The 17562-nt window shown below is 41.8% G+C and overlaps 1 protein-coding gene across 2 annotated transcripts in view; it reads right to left on the bottom strand.

Annotated features, from left to right (window-relative positions):
- PLCB3 (phospholipase C beta 3) overlaps window positions 1–17562 on the bottom strand; it is a 246502-nt gene that overhangs the window by 10757 nt on the left and 218183 nt on the right. For both annotated transcript variants that reach the window (XM_089652824.1, XM_089652823.1), the window contains exons 27-30: window positions 11440–11644; window positions 9941–10073; window positions 9748–9824; window positions 1009–1098 (exon numbers count right to left, since the gene is read on the bottom strand). In XM_089652824.1, the coding sequence (XP_089508950.1) occupies window positions 1009–1098; window positions 9748–9824; window positions 9941–10073; window positions 11440–11644 (505 nt within the window). The remainder of the gene's footprint in view (window positions 1–1008; window positions 1099–9747; window positions 9825–9940; window positions 10074–11439; window positions 11645–17562) is intronic.

Below are 17562 nucleotides of genomic sequence, written 5' to 3'. Positions count from 1 at the left end.
GAAAAAATAATTGTTCTTCTTTAACGCTCTTGTCTACCAAGGTATGTTTATAAATAGCATAGTAAACAAGGGGTTAAAGAAAGCTCACAGTAGCCATGAGCTTGGTACTGTCTTTGACAGCTGGTGAAGGGCTTTCAGCTAAAAATGATCCAGGCGGCTCTAGGCAATGCCCCCCCCCCCCCCCCCACGCCACCATGTGGTGGTTCCTGAGCTCTCCCATTTTTCTTAGCGCAGGTGATTGGGGAACAGTTCTCTGATCCCTCCTTTAACTACAGAACCCAGAAGTAGTGTATATTGCTTCACTTCTGGATTCCCCGCGGTCATTTCACAGTCAAAGATGCAGCTAATCAAGCACAATCTGAGACTTAAGGGCTCTATAGAAGTAAAAACCTCATAAAACAGAACCTGTCACTTGCCCAATGCTATCAAAGAGGTGCAACACAAATGCTATCACAAATTGCACAACACAAGAGCTATTCTTGCAAATGTTGGAGTGACAGCAACAATTCTAGGCCATAATGCGAGGTCAACGCTAAACTGATAATCTGTAAAGGCATTTAAAGCGATGTCAATGGGGTGTCATAGTTTTTTGCGGTTTCATGGGCATTCACAATTTTAAGGCTTGACATGTTTAATATTTATTTACTCAACACAACCATATATTTGTATTATTTTTATATTTTACCCAAAAAATGAGTACAATGTTGTGTCTGGTTCCACTAAAATTCATTTTAGTGTATTTGTTCCTAAAAATATGTATTTCATAAAAACTGTGCAAATATCATGACAAACTGCAACTATTACCATTTTATTCTCCATACTCGCTGCTTTAAAAAAAAAATATATACTTTTGGAGAGGTTTAAAATTATTTCCAGCAAAAAATTGTAGATTTTAACATGTACAAGAAAAAATGACCCCAGTAGACATGTGGTTAAACCATGCAATAGATGTAGTAAAGAAATGAAACGGAAGAGGTATTTAAGAAAGATATTAATACAATTACTGACCCATCCTTCTTGTGGCGGTCTCGTGACTTGGCCTCGGTAATGCTGTTATGTCTCTTTCTGTCCAGCATCTTTTGTAATTCTTTCTTCTCCCTGCAGAGTGATTTTCAAATCATTATTCAGCATATGACTGAAAACTGTGCAAGCACTAGACAGAAACAACTTGTGTATGTGAGAATAGTTGGTGCGCCTATGAAGTGAATGGGTGTTTAAATACGACACAATGATGAATAATGGTAGATCTTTTAAAGTAGAACTATAGGTGTCACGGATCCCCCACACGCCACGCCCACAGCGACTAGCTAACCGAGGCTTGCATGTGCGGCCGTGACTTGGGGTAAGAGGGAATAAAGGGGACTTAACTTTGAATATATAAAACCGTATATAAGATCAGCCGTGATGTACTTCCGCAGCCCGCACTACCATTTGGCCACCACCAGAGGGAGACTCCACTCGAATCCAGCTGGTCGACCACACACTGGCAGATACAAATCTTATATACAATCTGGTGCACTGATTAGAATTGAGGAACAGCTTAGTAATTACACACCCTTCCAGGATCCCTCTAGCTATCCTACAGCTTGAACCCCGGTGTTAATCACTCTTCCACTGTCCACACACCCCCACACCAGACACACCACAAAAGGTAGCCTGCCACCACCCAGCAGTTTATCCGCAGAACGGTCTGCTGAGACACCACACACACACACACATCTCTGTCTGGCAGATCTGTTACCTTTTACAATCTGCATGCAATCTGCCCACACACAGTGCAACTGTATACAAATTGGCAATGAGCTTGACCGAGCGTTTAAAGGCACTAAAATACAATACAATATAATCTCTCCAATTTATTCTCTCCGAAGATATGAGCATGTGCTTAAGTACATAAAAGTCACTAATTAATTTTAAGATTTAATTTCCCAAAAGTGGGCAGTGCATAAAATATGTACAAAATATAAAAAGTTACACAAATACAAAAATAAAAAAGAAGACACACAAATGGCTATTCACTATAAAATAAAAAGGGAATAAAAGACAGAAGTAAAACTACCAGGATTTACCCTATGACTGGAGCAAGTCAGTAAAGTCAGCAATCCGTTGCTCGATCGATCAGCTCCATGCGAACGGCAATGTCCCAATTTCCGGGTACTCCATTTATGGGGATATGGACGTAGGCGGGACATTAGTCTTCGGCCAATTGACCCTGGGGGGGTGTTCCTGTACCTGCCCACGGGATGTTCTGGGTGCTGACCTGCCCAAGCTCAATTGGGCCAAGACTGGCTTGAAACACCAAGTCGGGGATTGGATTTCCGACACCAGCGCATCAGTCCGATCGCGACAGTACCAATCACTGTTCAACTGTCGCACTCCAGCGCCACCTAACCGTTTCCTGCATTTTCCTGGCATTCTACCTAAGCCACAAATATGGTTTTCATATGTAGGTGTGGTGCACAGCTTGCACTATTGGAAGGAAGCATTTCCATCTCTCTGCAACTAATATTTTAGCTTGCATGAGAGATGAAACATACCCCTTTGATTTATGCAGACACTTCGCTCCCCAGACAGATCGGAGACCCCCTGCTGTCATGAAGCAGAAATGTCTGGAGCCTTTTCCTTTAAACCTGTTTTCCCAGAAGGTGACAAATCCTTATTATCACTTAGGTGTCACATCCAGAGGAAGCTAGGCTTTTCAGATGCTAATTGATGACCCCCTGTCTGAATACCTATGACTGAATACACCTTTAATAACAATGGAATGCAACTATGGTTATGATTACATATTCCTACTAATCGCATCTTATCTACTCAAATCTGTACATTTATGTCACATGTACTTTACAATAGGCAAGCCTTTTTTTCCCCATTTTAGATTGACAGGGGTTTAACCCTCTCTTACTCTGTTTGTTTTTTGCCATCTGTGTCCCATTGGGGAGATTTACCTTCATTTTCTGTTGTATAGCAAAAACAGGAAGTGAGGGATACCCTATGCAAATTAAAGGAATTCCTTGAGGACCCCCAGGTCACCAGAACTTGAGAATATCCCCTCTATTTCTGGGGACAACCCAACATTTGGGATTTTCTTTTACTTTCACTTTTGATGATAATGAAAAACAGGACAAATTGAGAAGGTGAATCTCCCCAACGCAGGCTGCAATAAAAACCTAATAGGTGTTCTAATGAATCTCTACTCTGTCCAAAACTAAAAGAAACATTTTGCCTTTAATCATACCTCCAAACTGTCCCTGATTTCGAAGAACTCTCCCTGATTTGGAACAAAGTCCCTCAGTCCCGCTTTCCTCCACATTTGTCCCTCAATTTGGTCTGATCTTTATAGTTGTATATAAAATGCACTATTTATCTTTGAAAAAGTGTTTCACAGTGCTAAACCTTTCATCCAAATTTTAAATTGTTGCATTTGTAAAACTTCAAAAGCCAATATATAGCAACAGTAGTAGTAAAAAAAAAAAACAAAAAAAAAAAACTTTTTTTTTTTTAATAAATCTCCTTTAACTGCTTCCCAACCGCCCTATAGCAGAGATACTGGTACAGGGCAGCACGGGTGCGCAAAAGCACATATATATACGTGATTTTGCAATTCCTGGTAGGGGATGCGCATGACACGTATTGGGATTTTTTTTTTTTTTTTAGCAAAGACATGTAGAATACATTTTGGCCTAAATTTATGACTAAATTAGATTTTTTTTGCTGGACATGTTTAATGGGAAAAAGTCAAAAATATTTTTTTTTCTCAAAATTTCCGGTCTTTTTTTTTTTATAGCGCAAAAAAAAAAAACCAAAAAAAAAAAACCGCACAGCTGATCAAATACCACAGAAAGAAAGCTCAATTCGTGGGAAAAAAAGGACGTAAATTTCATTTGGGTGCAGCGTTGCATGAACGCGCAGTTGTCAAAGTAATGCAGCACTGTAACACAAAAAATGGCCTGGTCAGGGAGGGGGGTAAATCCTCAGGAGGGCAAGTGGTTAAGGAGCGTGGCAGGGGGTGTGTCCTATGCCTACATACATTTGCTAATAGGTGTTAATGATGTTACCTGCTCAAAAAGTTGGGAGGTATGCTTTATTAGATCCTCATTTTTGATCCTGATGACACTATAAAGGTGAACAACATAGACCAGCTCATTTCATAATATAACCTTCACCCTTCACAGTCTCGAACATTTATCAATCTGTGGTATATCACACCAGAGAGTCCCATATTAACTGGGGTTTTATGTACATTTGCAAGAAAACCATAACCCTGTAGAAACAAATTTGGTTTCTATAGGAAGGTCCTCTAGATTTCATCTAAGCCTTAATAAAATTAAAAGACCTTGCCAAAAATGTTTTGTTAAAATGCACAGCAACATAGCTTCGGTTCTGGCGCCATGTGAGGATGGAGTGATCTGTCACATCTCCAGCTGCACACATCACATCTGCAATTGAATTCTGCACCACAGCTCTGGTTCTACAGCCGACCTGCCTCCCCTCCTCTTGCTCCCGGAAACCAGATGGATCGCCTTTTGGAGCGAACCACTCTCTGCTCTACACAGGGCACTCGGCAGAAAGCCGACACAGATAGCCACGATCCCCAAGATGGGTGCCACTGCCATCCCATCTGAGAAAGCCGCCAATGCTTCTCTGCACTCTCTGAACAGGCTGCGGAGGATACAGGTGCTGCACATGCTCGGATCGCTCAAGCAGTTGCACATATACCTACCCCTTTGGTAACGGAGGCAGTGGGACACGGCAGTCCAACAGGGCAAGGATCAGCTGCGCCAAGATATCCACAACCAGACACACAGGCAGAACGCCAGATCTCCTTAGTGGAAGAACAACTCCACCAGGTACAATCTTCAGTATCTACTCACAAGGGGGTGCCTCAGCCTCTGCTGGATAATATAGAAGACCTTAAAACAGGTCTCGCAGGAATAACCTGCGCATTATAGAGCTGCTGGAGTCTTACAAATCTTCCTCATTAATGGAGCTATGCAGCCATTGCATCCATGAGACCCTGGGTCTCCATCACCCCTGTGTGGTTGAGCGTGCACACCCTGTGGGCCCCCCGCAAGACCAACAACGCAAGCCTAGACCAGTTATTGTACATTACTTAAATTATGCAGATAAACATGCATTACTGCAAGGCTTGGGGCCTATCCTTAGACAAGCATAACCTATTACACTTTGCTGATTACTCGGTGGAAGTCTCCAAACAACACAAATATTTTGCTCCCACCTGCTCTCTGCTTTATCAACACAACTTTAAAATTTTCCTTGGCATATCCTGCGATCCTGCGCCTACAGTCTCCTCAGAGAGAGCAGCTGTCCTTCACTTCTTCTATGGATGCTCAACATTACGTGGAGTCCATTGCTAGCCGGAGACCTGGCTTCAGCTCATATCAGAGGATTCCCCAGCCATCCCTTCCACCACATTCTGAACTGTGCCCAAAGCAGCCCCAAGAAACACCCTTCTAAGCGTGGGCGCTACGCTGCTGGCCCCAGGTGGTCGGGTAATACCGGACCATCTCAGAACCTTACTTCTCAGCCCTTTACGGGTATACCTGTTTCTTTCATGGCGCTGGTAAGCCTAACTAACGGACACCCTCCTATCTCCACAGGCTTCTTCGCTGGAGAGTCTTGATATACATGTGTATTCTTTCTTCTCAGGAAATGCTAGCTTCCCTGCCAAGATGCAGAAGGGGTTTTTTTTTCCTCTCGCGCCACACATCTGTCAGCGTACAACTGTTACGCAACTGTGTTACCCTCATCTGCAGGGGGATTGGAAGCTAGACCGACATTGTTATGTAGGTTTATTTCCCACACAGAAAAAAGTGAAGTTCATAGTTGTATTCGGTTATTGTTTCCTCAGTTATTTTTTCTAAATTGAGTCTACCTTGCCCTTTTGTTCTATTTTGACTTGTTTGGCTAACAACTCAGGGTCCCCCACACTAAGGATATTAGGGTGTTAAATACTCATATTATATACTCACTCCACCTCTTAGGTGAAGGGGAGATACTGTTCTCAGAGAGGAGGAGTGTGTGTGCGCCCCTTGACCCTATTGCATCCCTTTGCCCGGGGACACCTCCTCTGATGGACCCACATCCACCTGATTTACAATATGAGGGTGGTATCATGGAACGTCAAGGAGCTCCATTCACCAAGCAAAAGGATGAAAATCCTACATCATTTGAAACATTTAAAGGCTGATATAGCCCTTCTCCAGGAGACCGATTTGGCTGAAATTAATCTCCATCGTCTCAAGAAACTTTGGGTGGGTGAGCCTGTTTGTTCCTCAGCACTAGGGCGCATAGCAGGAGTGGCCATCCTTTTCCATAAACAACTGTCTTACACTATCCGCTCAACTGATAGGGATCAGGAAGGCCGCAAATTGACAGTCAATTTAACCATTGCATCCGAGGACCTAGCACGCAATTCTCCAGGTACAGCCTTTTTTCAGGACCTTTGCTCATGGGTGGTACACTCCCCTGAGCCCTTACACTTACTGGGAGGGGACTTTAACAGTCTAATGGTTGCTGCTGAAGATAAATCCTCCCCACACACACTACATACTCCAGCCCTATCCTACCAAACGCCTGCTACCCTGCTGGCCAACACTATCTCCTCCCTACACATGGCCGACGTCTGGCATCTAGCCCACCCTATACATAGGGAATTCAGTTTCTATTCACCGCCACATGACACCCTATCTTTTTGATTACCTCTTTTGTTCATCCTCCCTGCTCCCAGTGAAACTGATGAGATTTTGGATATAGCCATCTCAGACTGTATTCCCATTGTGGTTACTATGGATGACTTCAATCCTCATGACATGCCCTCCCCGTGGCAGTTTCCATCTTATTTGGCAGATAATGAAGACTTTCGTTGGGTAATTTTCTATTCCTGGAACGATTTTGTTCTCACCAATTCAGAACATGTTTCTGACCCCAATCTGTTCTGGGAGACAGGCAAGGCTGTATTACGAGGCAAGATCATCTCATATACCACTCAATATAAAAAAAACTCACTAGAACAATACTGTCAGGCAACTGATGCTTTCCGAAAAGCACAAGCAGACTTACATCTGAATCACTCTCTGCAGACTAGACAGGCATGGCTTGCTGCTAAACGCTTTGACTTATGGGCAGATCAAAGGGAATGGATTAAAACATCCTACCACTCCCTATAATTCTAAAAATTTGGCAATAAGGCCGGAAAGCTGCTAGCCAATCTTTGTCGAGGGCCTCACACACCCACATATATTACAGCTCTCAAGGACACCAATGGGAACATCACAACCTTTCCACCAGAAATAACCTCCTTGCTGACTGAATTTTGCCAGCAGCTATAATAGAAAAACAGAATGTTTGGCCGCACAAACAGCAATGTGGTGGATTAAATCCTTTATTGGAATCCTTTACATGCAATACGATAAGAACATGACAGCTCCAAGACAGGACAGAGGAGTAGTAGATGCATTTCACACGAACACGATGCTTAGTCACTACTGACTGACAGTTTTTCTCTGGTGCTCCAAACGGGCTCCAATTGCCAATCACAAACTGCATCTTCTGAAAGACGAAGGGGGGGATGGGGTTACCTAATCTCCGCCTATACAATTTAGCTTGTCTTCTTAGGCAGGGCCTAGACTGGCAGTTGCATCGGTCAACATATTTCAACCACGCCCTAGAGGGGGACTTGGTATCCCCCCCTTCAGTCTATCTGTAGTGCAACACTCCCCACTTAAAGCTTTGCCCATCCATTTGAAGCATAATTCTCTGATATGAGACACTGATAGCATGGGGGGAGATTTGAAAACTTATAGGAGCCCCTTCCACCATCTCTATTTGCCTATACAGGGCAACCCTATGTTTCCCCCGAGGAATGGCCCATGAAGCCTTCGTCTCCTGGACAACTAAGGGCCTAACCCGTGCTACCTCTTTACTTCGCTCAGGCTCCTGCAATATTCAATCTTTTCAGAAGGTATCTCAACACTTCCACCTGCCTCCTCTCCAAGTTTTATTATTATTATTATTATTATTATTATACAGGATTACTGTATAATCACAGGTTTTCCATTACTACCAACTGGTGGGCTTCATAAAAACACAGCTAGGACGGGGGAGGACAATATTGGAGCATCAGGTGGTGGATAGGGTAATAAAACAAAATTACTCTATTTCCACTTTATACTCTCAGTTATTACACCAAACCACCACCTCGGTGACCCCATCCCTACTAAAAAGCTGGTTTAAAGATATCCCAGAGCTGGAAGATACCACAAAACTCTTAGAAGGATATAAGACTATCTGCAAAATCACTGTCAACAAGCAATGGAGGGAGACACAATTCAAAATTATTCACAGGGCATTCATACCCGCCCTGACACCACAAATCCTACACTAGCCCTCTATCCCTGGTGTGGTGCCTTCCAGGCCGATGCTGTTGCACAATCTTTTGGACGTGTACTCCTATACAGGACTTCTGGAACCAGATTCTTCAATACATATAAGGGATTTCCAAGACAAGACTGCCCAAAGACCCATTACCTTGCCTATTTAGCTGTGCATAGTCTACAGACACCACACTTATGACCACCAGGAAAACAGTCACTATCCCTATGGATACATCTCTGTCTTCTAATGGCCCAGAGAGTTCTGCTCCATGCTTGGACACAGCCCTACACTCTCTTCAGTTAAGGACTTGAGATCACTCCTGTATCTGGAAAAGCTGGATGCCACGGTACAGAACTTTGGACCTACCAAACATTTCTTTACTCGCTGGAGAACCTTTATTGAACAAAATTTCTCTACTACTGAAATTCATCAACTTGTGACCACCTTTCAGTATACTACATGGTATGCCAAAGAGAATCTTGCTAACACCTTGAGCAAGCTTAAAATACCTGACTCGTCAACCACCCTGGGCAACAAACCTCCTCACCCTAGTGGGGTCTTACCCATACCCATCTTCTAAAAGGAGTATTACAACACCCTTATCTCACCTTTATGACCACCTTTGCGTTACATGTATCTGTTGATGTTATGACTCTGTGCTGATATTCTTTTACAATATGTGTTTAGCATATTTGGAACACTTTACTTTGTCTAAGCTTGCACCCAGATAGGAGATTAAGCTCTCTCCCATACGAGAAAAAAAAAAAAAAAAAAAGAAGATGGAAATACTATCACCAGTCTAACCATACTAAAGTTGCCTTTTTCCAAAATTGCATAAATTCTTTATTTCAGTGTATTGTTCTGAGCTTATGGCAGGTTACCAGGGACATGGGAGCAATAGCAGCTAATGAAAATAAAACCGACTGCTGGACTAAAAAGAACTGGTTAAGGATACTGTTCCATTCTTACATGGGAATTACATGTTTTTTAGATCAACAAGGGTCTGCGATCTATACATAACAGCAGACAAAAAGAATGCAGTGTACCTTCCATTGGATACTAGAAAATGACCCTAGCCTTTAAACTGGGAAGAGCACACTGGCTACTATGCTTATTACTGGTTACATGATATACTGTACATTCTACCAGGAAACAGAAAAATACTTCCTACTGGACACCACAGGAAGCCCAGTACTAATTTGCATTCCTATGGTGGCAGCATTTACAGAATCATCATCCAATTACCTCCCTTTCCATCTTATAATTTTTCAGTTCCCCCCTTGTTGCATTGGGTTCCTATTTCCAGTTTAATAACAATAAACATATATATACTTTTTTCACATCACTCACTTTTCATTAGTTTCTTTTAATTTCTTCAGCTGGGCAGTATGGCACGACTGAGCTACGTCCAGCAGCTTCTGAACAGCCTGAAAGTTAACCAATAACATTGTAGTTTGATACCCGATGGTAAGCTGCTGTTATAATACATAATGTGCTTAGGAAAGAGCAATGTGCATCCCCCCAGCTCAGAAGCTTGCAATACCTGCTGCAAGTGGATGTGTTTGATTTTGCGTTCTTGCTCATGCTGAAGTTCCCTCATCTCTAGGAGGCGCCTCTGCTGCTCCCCCTGCAGGTCCATCAGCTTCTTCTGCTGCTCCTCCTGCTCTGAGTGAAAACTGCACCGAATACACACAATATTAATATAAATTACATATTGACTAGAAATGTCAGATGTGGCATACGGTGGAGACATGCTAGTCATTCACACTCAATGTCTCTAGTCATTCACCTACTCATTAGCCCAAATAGCCAAACTGCTGATCATGTGACTGCATTTCATGGATATAAAGCATTACAGACAAGAGTATTAGTTTAAACAACACATTAGGAATACAAAGTTGTGTGTTCTAAGTGACTTTGACCAAGGAATGTGTTCTGGTGCCAGAGCCTGCTCACACAGAATATGAAGAATTCACAGAAAATGGTGTAAAATAACATACACTGAGTGTCAGCGCTGTGGATGAAACTAGATTCTTATTAATTTAAGAGAAATCAGAGGAGAATGGGCAGACTTTTAGGCTGACAGACAGTCCACAACTGATGAAATAACCATTATTTACAACTGTTTTGGGCAGCAGTGCTTCCCTGAACAAGCTATATGCTGATCTTGTTGAGGAAAGCCTATGGCAGAAGGCAGGGCTAGATATCTCTTCTATTAGCAAAGAGCCTATAAAGGGCTTGGGATTACAAAAACTGGATTTCTGAGAACATGAAAAAAATACAGGGTCAGAATTCAGCATAGGAAGCAATTCAACTTATAAAAGATGTGGAATGGGAAGTATGTGGTATAAAAACATATATAAAAACTGCAGGACCATATTTTATGGTCCTGCAGTAAACTCCAGGACCATAAAATAGCTTTCAGCAGCTTCATTCCAGAAAGAGAGCAAAAAGGAAGGTGTACAAATAAATGGCCATGATCAGCAAATATTGTAAAACCAATTAGTTGCCAACACTATCAAATATAACTCACATATACACAGCCACTCCATCAGTTTAGTAGAATTAAAGGAAAGATAAGCCAGTAACTTGCTGTACATCTTTAGAAAGGTGATTTTTTTTAAATGTAATAATAATAATGTTTAAAAAAACAAAACAAAAAAAAATAATAAAATGTGACAACTGCTTCTATTACCTGCTGTTATTAGTCTAAAATTTAATAAGACCTAAAATTAGTTCATTTACAGACTAGTAAAGTTTACAGTACCTGGGGTTGATAGAATGAGGAATGCATTCTGAACATTAATAATGCATAGGCAATATTTTTCACGTGCTGTTAATCCCTACAATGTCTCCTATCCAGAATCACACTATAGCAGATGGCAACACAGTACAATTTACCTTCCAATGTGTGCAGTAAAGTTTACTGAAATTTAGTGAATCAGAGCTATAATGACCTCCACTGATCTAAGACTCCAAACTGATATTATTTCAGCTTGACAGTGTCAGTGATCCAGTACAAGTTCTGCTGGCAATACTCACTCTTGTCCACCTTTTGAACTTTTCCCAAATCTCTTCTTTCGTATGCTCTGCAGCTGTATGACTCTGCTGTTCTGCTCCTTGCACAGGGAGGATACTTTGCGCAGGTGCTTGCGGTGCATGTGACGCAATTCTCGGTACTGCCGACAAAGCAACTTCACAAAACTTTTCTGTAACTTTAGCTCCTCCAAGGATGGTGCTTGTACATCTAATATTGTTAAAAAGAATGTAAATCCATAAATCTTTTTGGGTTCCTTTATACTGGTAATGGTAAGCAAGCTGTCCACTAGGCTTGTTTCTGAAGCCACCAATTGAAAAAAAACATTTTGGTTTAAATTTATTTTTTCTTTATTCATACAATCAGGGTGAGGATTAGACTTGACTGAAAGCTTGCGCTGAGCTTTAGGTATCAATATGAAACTGCTATTGGTAGTACCCATAAGTTACCATGAAATCTGATAACCAATGATGATTATTTTCCAGGACAAGATAAAAAAAACTCTTAAAAAGGTGTCAACAGACCCAGCTCCCTACAACACCACACTGTAGCATGACAGTTTATGACAAACTATTTGCTGTAATTCGTAGAGGTGGGGGGGAATCACCACCACGTAGGCAGAGGGAGAACAGTAATGAGAGCAGGTTTCCTTGCCTGTGTTCTGTAATGTTTTGGTGGTCATTGTGTGGCGAGATTGTTACTCAATCCAGCCAAATTGGGTGATTCCTATTAAATGTCAATGGGTACCTTTACTTATGAAAGAAGGAAGTGCAGAAGACTGTATAAATTCTCAGCACTTATGTAAAATCTGCCCAACTGAGTTTGTCTGCTTGAAAGGAAATGTACATCCATAGAAACGTCAAGAATTCCTATGGTATAGATTCTGGATTAGTCCTATGCATACGGTTTGTTAACATGTTACCGCCCCTCTAGAATCTGATGTTTTTGTGTAGGTATTCGTGTTTGTGTCATGCATGTTCTTGGTGTGCTTGCAGGTATTCCAGTTTCTTTACAAACTCAAAAGGCACCAGGTTAATTGGCTCCGGCTTAAACTTGCCATTGTATACGTATGCATGGAGATATGGACCTTAGATTCTAAGTGCACACACACACAATTTGTATTTAAGTACTGACAGTACTTCAATTCTACTGTATAGTGCAACCAGCAGGAGAGGTATTCTAAAGGGGTATATCCCCAGTGTGTTCAAAGTGTTGGTTCTGTAGGGCAAAAAGAACCAAACTGAGAGTCCAGTGAAACACAGGGTGCTAAAAGTGGGGCCTGAAGTGGGATACAACTTGAATAAAGGTTTTTACAAGTGAGAATGAAGCCAGAGGCTTTTCATCAAGAATAGACAAAGCTGAAACCTGTCTTTTAGGAGTGATTTAGGCCAAGATCTGTTCAAGACCTGATTGTAGGAAGGCCAGAATGTGAGGCACAGAATAATTCCTGGCACTGAAGTGTCTATGTTCACACCAGGCAAAGAAGGATTTCCAGGTAGGAATAACAGATTCAGAGAACACTTGGTCTCTGTCTTAAGACCTGGGTGTCAACAGCCGTACCGTTAAAGCCAGAAACTAAGAAGCAGGAAGGAACAGAGGAACTGAGATAGCAGGTCTGGCCTCTTGAGAAGAGACCAGGGGTCATCATTCAGAAGTCAGAGTATGTCTGTGTACCAGGTTCTTCTGGGCCAATTTGGTGCAATGAGAATCATTTTCTTCTCTCACATATTGGATGTCTACTGATGCCAGGAATTCCTCTCCTGTCAGAAGAACAATAACCAACCTTGCAGATTCTATGTGAAATTTGGAGGTATTTGTTAAAGGATTTTAAGTCCAGAATAGGACAAATACCCCCACTGGCTTTATGTTCTGTGAACAGGCTTGAATAGAAGTCTTTCAAACTGGGACAAGAGATGGTTCAGGGCATTCTGCAAATCTGACTGTCCTAGGGCAGTTTTTGGTTAATTTCAGAAAATAATGTGTTGACGTTTTGAACTCTATTTTGCTATTGTGAACTGGTCAAGTGCCTCCCCAAAATGAAGTCTGCCTTGAAAGAGCATACTTGTGAGCCACTTCACAAGCAGCTTCAGCTGTCCACACTTTGAGCCTCATGACTATGCACATGTAAATTGGGATTAAAGCAATTCTTGAAATTTGGCTCATTACATGTTCTAAGGCAACCACTTAAAAGAACAGAGCAGAAGGTAATTGTTGTAAGTGCCTTCTAAGCATAGTTAATGGAAAACAGGATCATGTTGAATGTTCATTGTACTAGTTACATTTTCTGCTTTTTGACATACTGAAATTGCAGAGAGAACAGGTTGCAGGGCTGGGCCTGCAAGAGTAAAGATGGCTATTAGGACCTTTTCAACCATTCTATATGCAGAATAAAAACATCTTTAATTGGTGCAGTGAGCTGCTAAAGACTAGGACAGTAGGGTCGAATACAGAAAGAGCACTTTTTAATGGACACTTTTTCCACTGGATAGAGTTCGACAAAGATTTCTGCAATGAAAATCTCTACTGGAGTGATCTAATCATTGACTGCCCATTCTAGTTGTTCATGTAGGGGGAATGTGTTTATAGATTTTGCAGATCTCTTTGTACCCAAAATGGAGAATGAAGTTCTATAATGCAAAAGCTTTAAGGCACAGCAGAAGTAATGAGAGTGTGGGGATGAAACATTTTCTGTAGCTTGCTCTAATACTGCCTCTATCTTCATTATTCCCTTCTGCGGCAGCCTCACTCATAGCAGGAACATCAAGATTTTACTCACATAAAGACAGAGGAGCAGAAGAAGGGGCATGGTGTTTTGTAGCCTGGACTAAGATGGCTGTATTAAGGCTGTTCATGGTCCTAAGAATCATAACAGATGCAGAAAATTCTGCATTTATCAGGTAAGCCGCATGTTGCATGCCTGAAATAGAGCTAATATTGGATGCAGACTGGTGTTAAAATAGGTTCCTGCTCCAGTGCAATGGAGGCAATATCACTCTGAGGAGAGAGTTCTGCACACCTGCGACAGCACAAATGTTTGCCTGTGCCATAGCTTTCTTTTGCCTGGTCAACTCTGTAGGTATGGGTGAGGGTTTTCCCCTGTTAGGATGCCTAATATGAAGTGTGTCCAGGAGTAAGCAGCAACCTGGGTGTATACCATCCCATAGCAAAGTCAACATGGTGAAAGGGCGGGAGAAAGCGCTTGAGTACCTTATAAGGGCTCTATGAGAAACAGGCAGTAAAGTGTGCAACCTACGGTTGCTTTTTAGATCAGAGTTTGAAAAGTTTATACTCTAAAGTTAAAATGGTTGTAAAGGCTAAATGTTTTTTTTACCTTAATGCATTCTATGCATTAAGGTAAAAAACCTTTAAGTGCAGCTACCCCTCTGCCCCACAATAACTTACTAAAGCCCGGTCTCAAGCCAGCGCTGTACCCAAAAGCAGAGGCACTGCTCCATCTCATCTTCCTCATTGGACTCTGGGAGCAGCAGGAGCCATTGCCTCCTGATGCTGTCAATCAAATTAGAATCAAGCCCACGAGTGTCCCCATAGCAAGTGGCACTCGGAAAGCAGGAGGAGCAAGGAGCGCTGGCAGGGGACCCCAAAAAAGGAGGATTGGGGTTGCTCTGTGCAAAACTATTGTGGGAGTAATGTCAGCTCCCGATACAGCATCAGTAGGCGTGGCATGTGCATGCTCTTTCATCAGGCCATAATGATGGAGCCTGATGAAGGAGCATGCAAGCTCCAAACACATGCCATGCTTCCTGCTGCTGTACCTGGAGCTGACATCACTCCCGCCCGCCATGTGATCCACACCGACCAGGAAGTGCTGGGAGCCACCAGCACAGTCAAAGAGTGTATTGGAGACTTGCCTGCTGGACCGGACAGGAGTTGCACAGGGTTGACAAGTGCTCATTTGACTACTACTATTGTGAGAGTTGCTAATTTTATGGAAATTATTTGTTTTTATTGCTGTACTTAGATGGCGCGGCTTCTCTCCTTTTTACAGTTCCCACAGCGTCTCTTCTAGCACTTTTTGAATCGGCTGCCACTGAGACAAGCATTGTTGGATTATCCCTCAACCACCTTTGGACTTTAAGGACTTTACTTGTGTGGTTAATATACTAGCCACCACATAATACACCTGGTCTTTTTCCTCTTAGTGCTCCAAATATCTTGCTATTCCTTGGATTCCAGATTTTAAGATGGCTGTCACGGTCTTTGTATCACATAATTCCAGTTTCGGGGTTTCCTTTGGATGTTAATTGTTGGCTCTATTTAAGAAGCGTGGCTTCCGACGGTCTCCGTGCCCTTGAGAATGGCATTTATGAAGACAAGCATACGGCGGAGCCGGAGGCAATAACATCAATGTGCATGCTTGTGCCGTGAATTCTGGGATTTGTAGTTTCACGAGACGATTGTATACACAGCATTTACAGTTAGGACCATATATATATATATATATATATATATATATATATATATATATATATATATATATATATAGACAGAGGCAAAATTTTTGTTTTTTCAAGTATTTACCAAAATATATTCAAGCTATAATTAAATAATGGATATTGGCTGAAAGTGCACATCATCAGGTTTAATTTTTGGGTATGTACATCCAAATTGGAGGAATGGTTTAGGAATTACAGCTCTTAAGAGTAGCCATCCTCCCTTTTTCAAGGGACCAAAAGTAATTGGACAATTGAATCAAAAGCAGTTTCATGGCCAGGTGTGGGCTACTCCTTTGTTAGTTCTTCATCAATTAAGTAGTTAAAAGGTCTGAAGTTGATTCTAAGTGTGGTATTTGCATTTGGAATCTATTGCTGTGAACCTACATCATGCGTTCAAAGGAGCTGTCCATGCTAGTGAAACAGGCCATTGTAAGGCTTCAAAAACAAAACAAATCCATCAAAAAGATAGCAACAATATTAGAAGTGGCCAAATCAACAGTTTGGTACATTCTGAGGAAAGAAGAATGCACTGGTGAGCTCAGCAACAAAAAAGGCATGGATGTCCACGGAAGACAACAGTGGTGGATGATTGCAGGATCCTCTCTATGGTAAAGAAAAACCCATTCATGATATCCAGACAAGTGAAGGACACTCTTCAGGAGGTGGGCGTATCATTGTCAAAGTCTACTATCAAGAGAAGACTTCACGAGAGCAAATACAGAGGGTTCACCACAAGGTGCCAACCATTCATAAGCCTGAAGTATAGAAAAGCCAGATTAGACTTTGCCAAAAAAACATCTAAAAAAGCCAGACCAGTTCTGGAAAAGCATTCTTTGGACGGATGAAACTAAGATTAATCTGTACCAGAATGATGGAAGAAAAAAGTGTGGAGAAGGCTTGGAACAGCTCATGATCCAAAGCATATAACGTCATCTGTAAAACACGGTGGAGGCAGTGTGATGACTTGCTTGGCTTCCAATGGCACTGGGTCATTGATGTTTATTGATGATGTGACAGAAGACAGAAGTGGCCGGATGAATTCTGCAGTGTTTAGAGATATACAGTCAGTCCAGATTCAGCCAAATGCAGCAAAGTTGATTGGATGGCGCTTCACAGTACACATGGACAATGATCCAAAACACTGCAAAAGCAATCCAGGAGCTTTTGAAGGAAAAGAAGTGGAATGTTCCGCAATGGCCGAGTCAATCACCTGGTCTCAATCAAATTGAGCATGCATTTCACTTGCTGAAGGCAATACTAAAGGCAGAAAGGCCCACAAAGAGCAACTGAAGACAGGTGCAGTTAGAGCCCGGCAAAGCATCAGAAAAGAGGAAACCCAGTCTTTGGTAATGTCCATAGGTTCCAGACTTCAGGTAGTCATTGCCAGAAAAGGATTCTCAACAAAATATTAAAAATGAACATTTTATTTATGATTATATTTGTACAATTACATTTGAGCCCCTGAAAATGGAGGGACTATGTATAAAAATGGTTACAGTTCCTAATATTTGTACTTAATACTTATGTTCAACCACTTTAATTAAAGCTGAAAGTCTGTACTTCAAATTAAAACGAAACAATCCAAATGAATTTGTTCTGGTGGCATACAGAGCCAAAAGTATGATAATTGTGCCTGTGTCCAATTATATATATGGACCTAACTGTATGTATTTT

The sequence above is a fragment of the Staurois parvus genome, unplaced genomic scaffold, assembly GCF_062004578.1.
Source record: "Staurois parvus isolate SC_StPar_1 unplaced genomic scaffold, SC_StPar_1.0 ptg000694l, whole genome shotgun sequence".
In the NCBI taxonomy this organism is placed as follows: domain Eukaryota; kingdom Metazoa; phylum Chordata; class Amphibia; order Anura; family Ranidae; genus Staurois; species Staurois parvus.
Note: the sequence above shows the minus strand (reverse complement) of the source record. Positions and strands in the feature narration are given on the sequence as shown.